The 13,898-nt window shown below is 34.8% G+C and overlaps 1 protein-coding gene across 1 annotated transcript in view; it reads right to left on the reverse strand.

The window, feature by feature from the left end:
- MICAL-like (protein) overlaps window positions 1-13,898 on the reverse strand; it is a 286,832-nt gene that overhangs the window by 13,661 nt on the left and 259,273 nt on the right. Inside the window, exons 7-8 of the mRNA XM_072523085.1 lie at window positions 9,329-9,521; window positions 6,169-6,394 (exon numbers count right to left, since the gene is read on the reverse strand). Coding sequence (XP_072379186.1) covers window positions 6,169-6,394; window positions 9,329-9,521 — 419 coding nt within the window. The remainder of the gene's footprint in view (window positions 1-6,168; window positions 6,395-9,328; window positions 9,522-13,898) is intronic.

The raw sequence follows: 13,898 nt of genomic DNA on the forward strand, positions 1-13,898 counted from the left end.
TGACAGCGTAAAAAGGTACGCTATTGTACAGTCGCTCTATAATCGATTTTGGGTCGCATTCTGTTTGTAATTGAAATATTAATTGGTTAAATAATCTCGTTTTTTTTGAAAACGTAAATATTTACGGGAGAAATCAATATGGATCTTCGGCAGAATTGCTTCTTCTGCCGATTGGTGACATTGGTTCACAATATCGAGGAGTCGGCACATTGTTTGATAAAATATTTGGCGATAGATGGGTAGTTAATGTTATATACTTGGCAACACAGGTAGGCAACACCGCTCACGGACACAAGGGAATGAAGTTAGTCAGTTATTGGGCAATAAAGGTTAATGATATAAAACCACGTTGTATTATTAATTATTACCTTATTTAAGTAAGAAATACCAAATACACAACAATTGGCGACGAGGATGGGATACATATGATGGTAATAACAACTACTACAGAGATTATTACGACTACTACCATTGCTACTTCAACTTCAAGTACAGTTATTTACATTATTATTATACTACATCCCCAATTATGTCTACACAAGTATCTACATTTCAATTTTCCGTTGAATCTTTCAACCAGTCTGCCACCAAATGGTCCAGGTGGGTAAAGAGGCTGGAAGGTGCTTACAAGGTATTTAAAATTCCAGACGAAATGAGATTACCTTATCTACTACACTACATGGGTTCTGAGGCCTACGACACCCTATGCGACAAGTTAGCCCCAGAAGTCCCGGAAGACAAGTCATACGACGACATTGTCAATTTAATGGATAATTTTTACAACCCTGCACCCCTGGAAATTGCAGAAATCTTCAGATTCCAATCAAAAAGGCAAGCCGAAGGAGAAACAATACAAGAATACCTTCATTCACTACAAAAGTTGTCAATTAACTGCAATTTCTCTACATATCTTAAAAGTGCTATAAGAAACCAATTTGTTTTTGGCCTACGATCGAAAAGAATACAAGCTAGACTTCTAGAATCAAAAGGACTGGACCTAGATAGAGCCGTTGAGATTGCCACAAGCATGGAGGCATCAGAAAAGGGCAGTAACCAATTTTTTCATAATCAAAATTATAATAATTCTAGTGTCAATATATTAAATACAAAAGCAAGGAGTGCAAATAATAATAGGATGCAATTTCAGAATAACTCTGCTGCAAATTCTTCAAACACAAATAGTAATGTATGTTATAGATGTGGAGATCCTTCACATTTAGCAAATTCTTGTTCAAAAAAACATTTAACTTGTAATTTTTGTAAAAAAGTTGGACACATTCAAAAAGTTTGTTTAAAATCAAAAAATGTTAGGTCTAACCAAGTAACTTCAGTTTGCTCAGTTCAAGAAATTTTTAAGATTAGTACTGTAAATTCAAAAGACAAATTTTTTATAAACTTAAGAGTAAACAACAATATTTTAAAATATGAAATTGATTCAGGTGCTGCTGTTACCATTGTAAACAAAAATGTATTTGACACATATTTTTCTACACTACAATTACAGAAATCTGATGTAAAATTAACTACATACTGTAAAAATCATTTAAATGTTTTAGGGTTAACTCCAGTGGAGGTTGAGCACCAGGGAATAAGGCAAATGTTAAAGTTGTACGTGGTGGATGGTGAGGGTCAATCACTAGTTGGAAGAGAATGGATTAAACTACATGAGGTAAATACAATATCACATGAGAACTCTAAAGTCTCAAGTTTATTAGATAAATACAAACATTTGTTTGAAAAGTCAATTGGTAAAATTATAGGTTTAGAAGCTGAAATTCATTTAAAACCTGGTAGTATAGCAAGGTTTCATAAGGCTCGCCCAGTTGCTTTTGCATTACGTCCTAAAGTGGAAGCTGAGTTAGAGTCGTTAGTTGATCAGGGTGTTTTACAAAAAGTAGAGTTTTCAGATTGGGCAACCCCAATTGTCCCAGTTGTCAAACACAATGGGGACATACGCATTTGTGGGAATTTTAAAATTACTTTAAATCCCTGTATTGAAGTGGACGAATATCCTTTACCTACCCCTGATGATCTTCTATCTCAGTTAGCAGGGGGCGATAAGTATTCAAAAATAGACATTACAAAAGCTTATTTGCATTTACCTATAAAAAGTGAAATGAAACATTTACTTACACTTAATACTCACAAAGGTCTGTACCGCCCAAACCGTTTAATGTTCGGTATTGCAAGTGCTCCTGCCAAATGGCAACGTTTAATGGAACAAATGTTACAAGGAATCGATGGTATTTCTGTGTTCCTAGATGATATAAGAATTACTGCCCCAAATACTGATATACATTTACAAAGACTTGAACAAGTGTTACAAAAATTATCTGAACATAATTTACATATAAATTTAGACAAAAGTGAATTTTTAAAAGACGAAATTGAATACTGCGGATACAAAATAAATAAATTTGGTATTACTAGTAGCTCAGATAAAGTAGATGCAATTGTAAATGCTCCAATACCAGAAAATAAAACTCAAGTCCGAAGTTTTTGTGGGTTAGTTAATTATTACAGACGTTTTTTACAACATACCTCTACAATATTAAAACCTTTAACAAATCTACTTAAAAATCATGTTGAATTTGAATGGTCCCGAGATTGTCAAATGGCATTTGATAAAGCCAAAAGGCTTATTTCTTCTAAAAAATGTTTTGTGTCACTACGACCCAAATTTGCCATTAGTCCTTGCAACTGATGCATCCCCTTATGGTGTTGGTGTAGTACTGTCCCATATTTTTCCAGACGGTACAGAAAGACCGATACAATTTGCTTCTCAAATGTTAACCCTTACACAGCAAAAGTACTCTCAAATAGATAAAGAGGCATACAGCATTATTTTTGGTGTGAAAAAGTTCTTCAATTACCTATATGCTAGAAATTTTATTTTATACACTGATCATAAACCTTTAGTTCAGATTTTTGCACCAGATAAAAGTCTACCAGTTTTAAGTGCTACAAGAATGCAGCATTATGCAATTTTCTTACAAGGTCTAAAGTATGATATTCGATACAAAAATACAGATTCTCATTTTAATGCAGATGCTCTTTCACGTTTACCTATTAAAAATGAACAAAATTATACTCATGATGAACCAGACATATTCGAACTTAATCAGATTGAAAATTTACCTACAGATGTTAACAGTTTATCTTTTCATACCAAAAATGATGCTACTTTACAAAAGTTACTATTAGGTTTACAAACTGGTGAGGTTGTTGAAAAACAATTCAGATTTAACGTAGATCCATCAGAGTTTTCACTACAGTCTGGAGTCATAATGAGAGGACAACGAGTTTTAATACCTATGAAATTAAGAAATAAAATTCTGCAGGAATTACACACTGCGCATTTTGGTATGGTGAGAATGAAGTCTTTAGCCCGGAGTTACTGCTGGTGGCCTTTCATAGACAAGGATATTGAATCTTTATGTAAAAATTGTTTTCATTGCAACAAGCACAAAAACAATCCTGTTAAGGACAATTCCCACATCTGGGAAACACCTAAATTTTGCTTTGAAAGAGTACATGCTGACTATGCTGGACCTTTTAACGGAGGCTATTACTTCATTTTAGTCGATTCTTTTAGTAAGTGGCCTGAAATACATTTCACTAAAGACACTACTACAAAAACTACAATCGAAATTTGTAGAAAAATCTTCACTACTTTCGGAATACCCACAGTATTTGTTACTGATAATGGTAGACAATTTGATTCTCATGAATTTAGAGAATTTATGAAGAATAATGGTATCACACATAAATTTACTGCACCCTATCACCCAGCCACGAATGGCCAGGGGGAGAGATATGTCCAAACACTAAAAAATTGTCTGCGAGCCATGCACAGTGAAGAGAAAGACAGAGAACTTGAATTGTGCAAGTTACTAATGCAGTATCGTAGAACACCTCACACAGTAACTGGCAAAAGCCCGTCTGAACGTATGCTAGGAAGGCAGATTAGAAATAGATTAGATTTACTTAAACCTTTTACTCATGACAAAAATGCTTACACAGACCAGAGTCTTAGAAATGTTGCTATAGATACCAGAGTCTCAGTGCGAGATTACTTTAATGCCAAATGGCAATTTGGCAAGGTTATACTAAGGTTAGGATTATTACATTATTTAGTTGAGTTAGATGATGGTAGGACGTGGAGACGTCATATTGACCAAATGAGAGTAATTGGGCAGGATACACCTATAGAATATAACCCAACTTGTTTCATTCCTGATACAGTTACACATAGTATAGTTCCAAGGGAGGTATCTGTCCCTGAACCCAATTCCGTTTCACCACCTACAAATGTACAAGAACTTCTAAATGATACAATAGAGCCAACAATACCTGAGGCTCACACTGAAGCTGAACCAGTGTTAAGACGTTCAAGTAGAGTATGTAAACCTGTTCAGAGGATGAATTTGTAAGTACATCTTTATTTCAATCTGTATTTATGAATTTTGGTCAAGAGAGGAGGTGTTATATACTTGGCAACACAGGTAGGCAACACCGCTCACGGACACAAGGGAATGAAGTTAGTCAGTTATTGGGCAATAAAGGTTAATGATATAAAACCACGTTGTATTATTAATTATTACCTTATTTAAGTAAGAAATACCAAATACACAACAGTTAATAAAGATCCGTTTCTCTGATCACCAAGATTCCGTTGGCACCGTTAGATTACTAAATTTTTAGATATGTTAAAAATAAGGTGTTCTCTGAACCTGTCATTACTGAGGAAGCTATAAAATCATCGATAAGTACCTGAAGGAAGTCCTTTAAGTACTTAACGAAATAGATAAAGAGTGAATATCAAGAGCTACTAACGAAAATCTGCTTAAAAAGAGTTCATTAATGATTGGATGTAGATGGGTAACATTTTGAACATTTATTACATTAATAAGCTAGTGCCTATTTTCTTTGTTCAATGTTTAACTTACAATATAAAAGTTGTAAATTAACACAACATAATCTACGAAAAAAAAATCGGTTGACTGTAAAGTCGGTTTTACGGGCGAAGATTTTACGTGACAACGTCTTTTTCTCGGTAGAATATTTATTGATATGAATATTATTAAATTGCACAATAGGAACAAGGAATTGAATGAAAATAAGAATTGCACAAATTTTAACTATAGAAATATATTTTGTTTACTAAAACATTGTACATGTAAACTTAAACTTAACTAATTTCTATTTGAGTGATTTTGTTGAGGATAGGACGATGATAGGAGAAATATGAAATGAAAGGAAGTGTTTCTGCTGTAATGTGTCTTGAACGCCAAGAACGCTCGAGAAAGACAGATACACAAGCACGGAAGCACGCACCGATTCAACGCGCCTAATTCTCTAGTGCTGTGCGCGCAGCGGACCGATCATGTTTGAGTGGGAGAGAGACGCAAGGCATTCGCCGGTCCGGCGGGCCTCTCTCTCGTTCGGTGACTCACTGTAACAGACGTGAGCGGGCGTTACACTTTTTCATGAATGACTCCGAGCCACAACCTAATTTAAGACGTTGTCACGTCAAAAATGTTTTGTGACAAAAATGTATATTTATTTTATATTGTATATGTATAACTTTATTTATTTGAAAACTTCAAGAGATAGGAAGAGGGAATACTAACACAGATCGATAGTGAAAAATATATTTTTCTAAAATAATTAATCACATACAGGGTGTTCCATTTGAAAAAAAGAATTGGGCGAAAATTTATGATGCCGGTTTTATGCCAATTTTGACAGCACCATGTATAACGAAAAAGACAACTTTACACTGTAAACAATAAAGCTGTATCTGGTTAATAAGCTCATAAGGAATTTAAACTTTTATTCAAATTACATTAGAGGATATTGAACTTTATATACATAATAGAAAAGTGTAATTCTATAAGTGTAAGTTATAAGCAACTTCCGGTATAACCGAAAGTAGCAAATAGATGAAAATATTTTCATTAAATAGGTCACTCATTCAACACCCCCTCGTTCCAATTTTCAAGATTCAGTTACCTTCAGTTCTCGAGATATTTGTAATTCGCCGTTTATCTAGCTAATTATATATACTAAATAGTATTTTATATAATAATCATCAATGATATTGGTACATGCAAAGATAATCTTTGCAATGATTTTGGACTTTTAAAAATAATAAATTGGGCTTACTTTGCATGTCTTGACTTTGTCGGTTCCTATTGACTTCATCCTTCGCTGTTTTTTCTTTTTGAAGATCATCGGGTTTTATGGAAGACTCAGCTTGGGTTTCAGTGGGATCAGTGGGATTTTCATCAGGTTTTTTCGGACTCGGTATTGGTGTAGAAGCAAACTTAGGAGGAGGAGGAGGTGCCCTTTTATTTTTCCTCTGTTTAGGGGTAGCCTTCGGAGAATGTTGCTATAGATAATAAAAAAAAAATGAAATCGTAGCCTCACAGCAATAAGAATATAAAATACAAGTAAAACTTCATAAAACAGTATAAATATATGTGTGAACCTAAAGTATGTATTAGCAAAGTAGTGCGACTGCGCAATTATAAAGAGCAGTAATGAAATCTTTTGGGACTGATATAGACAGAACTCGAAACTATTTCTGATCTAGAGCTTTCGTAACTTATTTTATAACTAATTTGTCATATGACGAGTGTAAATTGTTTATAGTTTGTCTCCAACTTTTAATTGCAAGATTTTTGTAAACATCTTTGTTTGATATTGAACAATAGTATCGATAATACGCAGTATTGACGCACTTCTTATGTATTTGTAGATAAGGCTATTTACATTTTATTCACATTATTATTTTGATAATTTTGGTTAGCATGAATTTATTCCAGTCTTTAAATAACCTTTTGTTGGTAAATGTCGTCTTTTCATAATCGATTTAAAACATTTATCTGCATTGTCGCAGCATCAAAGTTGTTCTTCTTCTTCCTCTATAAGCAATTCTGTTTATTCATTGGCGGATTAATACCTCTATGGAAGGTTGTCACTTCATCTTTTGGGCGGTCGCAAGATACTTCTTCTGCCGATTGGGGACATCTCTTGCTATTTTGACGACACGGGTCTCCCCCATTCTGCTTCTGTGGTTATTTCATTCTTTTTTTTTTTATTAAGTGTCCATTCATTTATACCCTGTACGTTACATTTTCTTCTAATGTCTTCACTTCTCTTTCGATCTGTCAGCGTATTTTCTGAAATTTTTCTCAGTACTCTCATCTCGGCCGTTTCCAGTAGCCTTTGTGTTGTAGCTGTGTCAAGTCTTGTTTCCGCGGCATATGTCATTATTGGCTTTATAAATTCTTGACCTCATCTCACTGTTAATGTGTCTGTTTCGCCATATAGTGTTATTAAGGTATCCTCAATCTATTTGCTTTTTGTACTTGATCTCTCACTTCTTTGTCTAGGTCTCCATAGCTGAACAGTATAATTCCAAGGTATTTTAGTATTGGTAATTTAGTTTAAGTTTTCTGAGATAAGATTATCATATTAAATTCTTTTGCTCTTATGGTAAATCTCTGGACCAGTCTTTGCAGACTATCTTCAACTTGGGCTATCAATATTGCGTCGTCTGTGTAACAGAGTATTTTTACTACTTTTTTTTCCCCATTTTGTATCCTTCTTCCTTTGTTAACGATTTGATGATTTCATCCATGATTAAATTGAAGAGCCTAGAGCTCAATGAGCCCTGTTTTATTCCGCTGCCTATTTCTATAGGTCCTGTAAGTTGTCCATCTATTCTGACTTCCATTTTGATGTATTGGTAGATGTTTTCAATAGTTTTTATAATATTTAGGGGAACTTCTCTATTATACAGAATATGGATTACATATTTGAGTCTTACTCTGTCAAATGCTTTCTTTAAGTCAATCAGACACAGAACTGCTGGTCCGTTATATTCTACTAATTTCTCAGTAATTTGCTTAATAACGAATATTGCATAAAAGTTGTTGTGGTAGTTAAATACATTCTATAAATTGCAGAATATTTTTTTAACTACATTATATACATACATTCAATAAATTTTAGCATGATAAAAGGGCGGTCCGATACGTACTTAGCTTACAACATTTTGGAAACGTGGTGATTTATTTCTCAACATAGTCTACTTTTAGCTCGATACACTTGACCCAGCGATGCTCCAACTTCTTTAACCCGTCAAAAAAATAGGTTTTCTTGAGGTCTGCAAAGTAGGCCTTCATGACGGCAATGACCTTGACTCAAATTTTTGCCCAAGTGACTTTTTTAAGTATGGAAACAAAAAGAAGTCACACGGGGCAAAATCTGGAGAATACGGCGGATGGGACAACAGTTCGTAGTCCAATTCGATCGATTTTTCCGTGGCGACGGCGGAGATGTGAGCCAGTGCGTTTTCTTATTGGAAGAGTCCTGTTTTCTTCGGGGGCCGTTTTTTCTTCAATTTGGCGTCTTCGAATCGGCCCAATAATTCGACATAGTAGAGCTCGTTTTGCCTTTCTCCAGGTAGTCGATGTAGATCACACCCTGTGAATCCCAGATAATGGTCTCATCACCTTCCGGTAGATAGGATCGCCTTCTTCGGAGCACGTTCGCAGGGCGATGTTCATTGTTTCAACTGTTCCTGGGTCTCTGGTGTGTATCAGTGGACGGTAACGGAAAGATGCATTAACTCCTTTGGTTTACGCTTAAACAGTGTCAAGCACTGCTCTGAAGTGGTCTCACGGTTGCGCTTGTTGTCCGGAGTGAGTAAAGCGGCACAACTTTCTCGTGCACAAAATTTCATGAAGGGTATGATCCATGCGGTATTTTGAGATGGCTACCGTCTCAGATATCTCGAGCACATTCGAGCGGCGGTCAGCCCATATGATAACGTGGATTTATGTCATGTTATCCTCCGTGGTAACCGTTTTCAGGCATCTGGGCGTGGCTCATCAAAAGGCGACGTGCGACCTGAAGGAGAAGAGTCACTGTACAGGGCATCCAAGCTCTTGCTTGCTTGCTCTTGTGATATTGCTTTTTTTCCTATTTCTAAAATCCACACACACGCCCGCTCCCACATGCGGTAAAATAAAAAGGTTTGACGGGTGAAATTTTGATATTAACCGTCTACGATAATGCAATACACGATAGTAAATTTCTCCTACGATAGTGGTGCCATAGTACGGTGAGGCTAAGTACTTATCGGACTTAATATTTTTTAAATATAATTTATAAATTTTAGCATTATTTTTAAAAGTATATGCTGTTATATGAGGTTTTTCCGTTGTAATTGATTGCAATAAACGAAAGTTGATTGTAATCAATATTGAGAAATTGAAAGCAAAATTCAAGAATAAAGATATTTAAGGTTACTTACCACGCTTTGACAGGGGGTCGAAGTCAAAGAACTAGCATTAGATTCACCATAAAGTCCTGGAATTGGAGGTCTTGGAGCTGGCCTCTTTTTCCTTGCACTACCATAGTAACTTTCACTAGAAATCGAGGAATTGGATCCAAAACGATGATTGGCATTAAGCAGCGATTCTCTGGGCTTTGACTCAGTAGATAGCCTAGTAACACGATATTTTAACATTATTTACACTGGTAAATCAAAACTGTTTAATTATTTTTTTCGATAAGGATTTATTTTCTGGTTTAAGCATAATACATCACGAACACTAAATATCATCCAACAAAGTCTCTTTAAACTTTAAAAAATTGTCTCTATCAACGTTCAGTCACTGCAGCTTTTGAAAAGTCATATAATTTAGAATGGGAGAATATGTTCCAAATACATGATCTAGATAAATGAGAAAACAGTTCTAAAGAAATGATAACGTTTAGTGTTAACGCGGTAAAGTTTACTTGATTTTTTTTGGTGTTTTCCACGTATCTTTTCAACAATTGGTATAATTTAAATTCTCATGTAATCCAAGCATTTTTTTATTAAGAGCTTAATAGCTTCTATAAAGGCATTGAGTATATAGTTCCAAAAACTGGAACAGTAGATACAAGCTCTTGAGGAAAAATGTTTAAACCTTAGTAGGACAAAAACAGAGTATTCAATGTTCATTTAAAGATGGATCTACTACAAATAAAATGATATTTTTGGATGGTGAAATGATTATGAAAAGTAATAGTTTTAAGTACTTAGGATCGGTATTACAGAGTAATGGGACAATATATGGTGATGCATGCAGTAGAATTAGGGTTGGATGGATGAAGTGGATGGAAGCGAGTGGTCTGTTATGTGACAGAAAAATTCCAATGAAGATGAAGGGAAAATTCTACAAAACATCCCTAAGACCAGCTATGATGTACGGAACTGAATATTGGACAGTTAAAAAGAAAGAGAAACAACGAATGCATGTGGCGGAAATGAGAATGCTTACATGGATAAAAATAAAAAAATATTCTATGCTTACATAAAAATGATAAAATTGGGAATAAGTATATTAGGGGAAGTCTAGGGGTGGCACCAATTCTTGGCAAAATGAGGAAGCTTAGTTTAAGATGGTTTGGTTATGTTCAACGTCGAGAAGTTAGTCACCCCATACGAAAAATTGCCGATCTTAGAGTTCCTGGAAAAAGTAGGAGGGGAACACCAAAGGAGACCTGGGGAGATGCTTAGGCAGGACATATCGGTAAAGGGGATTGATATTGACAAATGTAATTAGGAAAGCCGACCCCGCAGGAAAGAGAATGATGATGATGATAATACATATATTTTATACGTAGGTCATCCAGAAAGTGAAGAACGATTGCGTATCACGGGCGGTGTCAATTCCCCACCGCTGCGATTTCGTGAGCGCCAGTTATCTCTGTCTGCCGCATCGGTATGAGCCAAGTCTCGTTAGATAATGACGGAGGAACAATAGAATATTGCACAAATATTGAATATCTATTGATCGACGGTTTTTGGTATAGTAAGAGGATATAATGAAACGGGAGAATACAAAAGATAACCTGGCAAGATCGTAACAGATGTACGGTATCAACAGATAAACAACATTTTTTGTAATTTCAGTCCCTACACAATCTCGTACTTATTGCACCGCCATTTTTGTAGGTTTCGAATTTACAGGGGAACACAACAGGACTACAAGGAAAGATTTTTTTTTACAAGCGAAACAACAATAAAACAATTATGACAGCCTAATGGATATACTCGTGTTTACGGTCTTATATCATATAATCTTACAAACGATTAGAATACAAGCCCATGGGACATTTTTAGGGGGTCATTTGACAAAAAAAAGGAATCACATATAAATCAATACTACAATATTTAATAACAACTTTAGAAACTATGCCGCCAATTTTTATCGGTACTCAAAGCATGGGGGTTCAAATTAAGGGTTGCGCCTTAGATTTCTCACCTTTGTTCCAGCAGAAATATACGGCGTTGCAAAAAAAATTAATCTATATACTGATCTGAAACTTTGTGTCAAATTGCCGAAAATGGGGAAAAAGTTTTCAGAAAATAAAAAATTTTCCCTGCTCCTGGTGCCAATATTTTTGTACGGCTTTAGGTTGCAGGTCATTATTTTTATTACCTATCTAACTTATAAATGCCGTACAGATATGTTTGGCCAAAAAGTCCCCACCTTGAGTAGTAAGTTTGTCTTACCTAGATTCACCTATACCGATAAGAATTGACGACATAGTTTATAAAGTTGCTATTACATATTGTAGTATTGTTTTATATGTGATTCATGCTGGGCAAGTGACCCATTAGAAATCTCCTATGGGCTTGTAGTCTAGATCTATGTTATGGTTTCATTATGTTATGGGAAGGCATTAGTTGGAGGCGTATAGAGCTCATTGAGGTAAAATTAAAATATGTAAAATTAAATTATGTTATGGTTTCATTATGTTATGGGAAGGCATTAGTTGGAGTCGTATAGAGCTCATTGAGGTAAAATTACGAGTTAATGTTGCCTGTAGGTACGCAACATTCTTGTCTTAAAGAACATGCATTATTGGCTATGATAATATTGTGCTACTGCATGATAATGCACGAGCAAGAACAGTGAGCTAGTACTTGTCAGATGAATGCAAATCTCATAGAACATGTATGGGACCGGCCGAAAAAATATTTTTACTAAATCCAGCTCTTGACTCAAACTAAGACTGCACAGGAGAACACAAATCCAATCCCGTCCGAATTCATCAAAGCATCAAAAAGCATCAAATATTCATCTTTTGCGTAGCATGTCTAGGAGGTTTTAGGACATTATTAGAACTAGAGGAGGAAATATTATTTAAGTATTGCTTATAAACACAGGTGATTTTAATATGTACCTCCAAAAATATCAAATATGTAAGTTAGTTATTGGATTATAAAACACTCTTGTAAACAATATTTAGCAATATGAATCACAAAGAATTTATAGAAAAAATATATCGAAAATAAACTATAAAATATTTTTGTCTCTGAGTGTGTAAATCAGAATAGGAAACAAAAAATAGTGGACAGAACAAACCATGCTTATAACAAACTATACCAAAAAATTCCAATAATATGAAAACTGATAGAATTGTGCCGTAATCATAAGGGACCGATGAAAGAATATAAGATTTTCACTTTCACGTTTAACGTCATCTTACACTTTACAAAAAATTAAATAACTTAATTTTTAAATTACTAATACAAGTTATCAAGTTAAACACTATTTTTAAAGTAAAGTACAAGAGCCACTCGAAACACTTTTTTTTTAAATTGAGACCATAACTGGCACATTCGCGTCTCCACGGAAGTCGCCTCCACTTAGCCGACCGTTAACTGACTGTTAAATTAAACCGATAAAGTAACTCATTAACCACAAACGTATATACAACATACAATGAAAGGGACAAGTTTTTCCCGTTTCAGTTTTTTTAATAAATGTTTGCGGTAGTAGTATCAGCAAATCGACTTAAGTCTACCATAGTTACATGCTGGTAATGTACTAACATGCTGGTATTATAAAGAGACAGGGTAGGAGTAGTACGCTAGGAGTGCATCGATTCGTCAAGAAACTCATTACTTTAGTATACACAATTTACCTTTAATATCTTATGTCATTTATTTATATTCCTTCCCCTCTTTCTTTTGTTTTTTTTTAAATGCAGCATCGATTAAACTACCTGCCAACCTTATTATTAATGTACAAAATAAATAATTTAATACGCATGATCGCATTATTTTCATCTGCTGAGCGGATACTGACATTTGGGGTTAGGTTGCGAAAGGAGTAACAAATAAAGACCATAGACTACATCATTATGATAAGAATATGTCCTGTTTATACCATTACAAATTATTACAAACTAACGAATAGTCTTGACAATAATGATTTATTTTAAACAAATTAAACAAACAAACAAAACATTTAAGCATTAAGATTTTAAACAAACAAAAGATAAATTTAAGTAGACCCGATAACAATTTTTTTTTCAACTAAGAAAAGTCCGTCAAATCTTCTCGTTTTGCCAGAGATTCTACAGCGACCTAAACCAAAGTATACCAAAATCGGTTCATACAATTCAAGCTAACAAGCACCGAGAAAAAGAAGTACTGTATATTTGATGATATTTTCTCTTATCAAGGAGTGTAGGCTTTTGCGGTCGGGACTTTATGTTTCCTCCTAATGCTTCGTCTACAACTGAGTCATTAGGCGATGCGGGAGAGATCATAGATGTAATCTCTTGTCGCTCCAATTAACTACTGATGATCTTCCTTGGTTATATTATGTACTATTTGTAGCCATCGTGAGCGCCCTGGAACTGTTGGATGGTCCGATTCGGCATTGGAATGTTCGGTTCGTCTACAAAGAGTTTTGTATTTCGCAGTGTCGAGAGCCACATTATGTTTAGATGCAAATACCTCTCTTTACAATTAAAATAATTCGGTCGTTTTTGAATTTCAATAGTCTCTCTCAACATTCGCGAAGTGTGATGTTCTG

Source organism: Diabrotica undecimpunctata, chromosome 2 (genome assembly GCF_040954645.1).
Source record: "Diabrotica undecimpunctata isolate CICGRU chromosome 2, icDiaUnde3, whole genome shotgun sequence".
In the NCBI taxonomy this organism is placed as follows: Eukaryota; Metazoa; Arthropoda; class Insecta; order Coleoptera; family Chrysomelidae; genus Diabrotica; species Diabrotica undecimpunctata.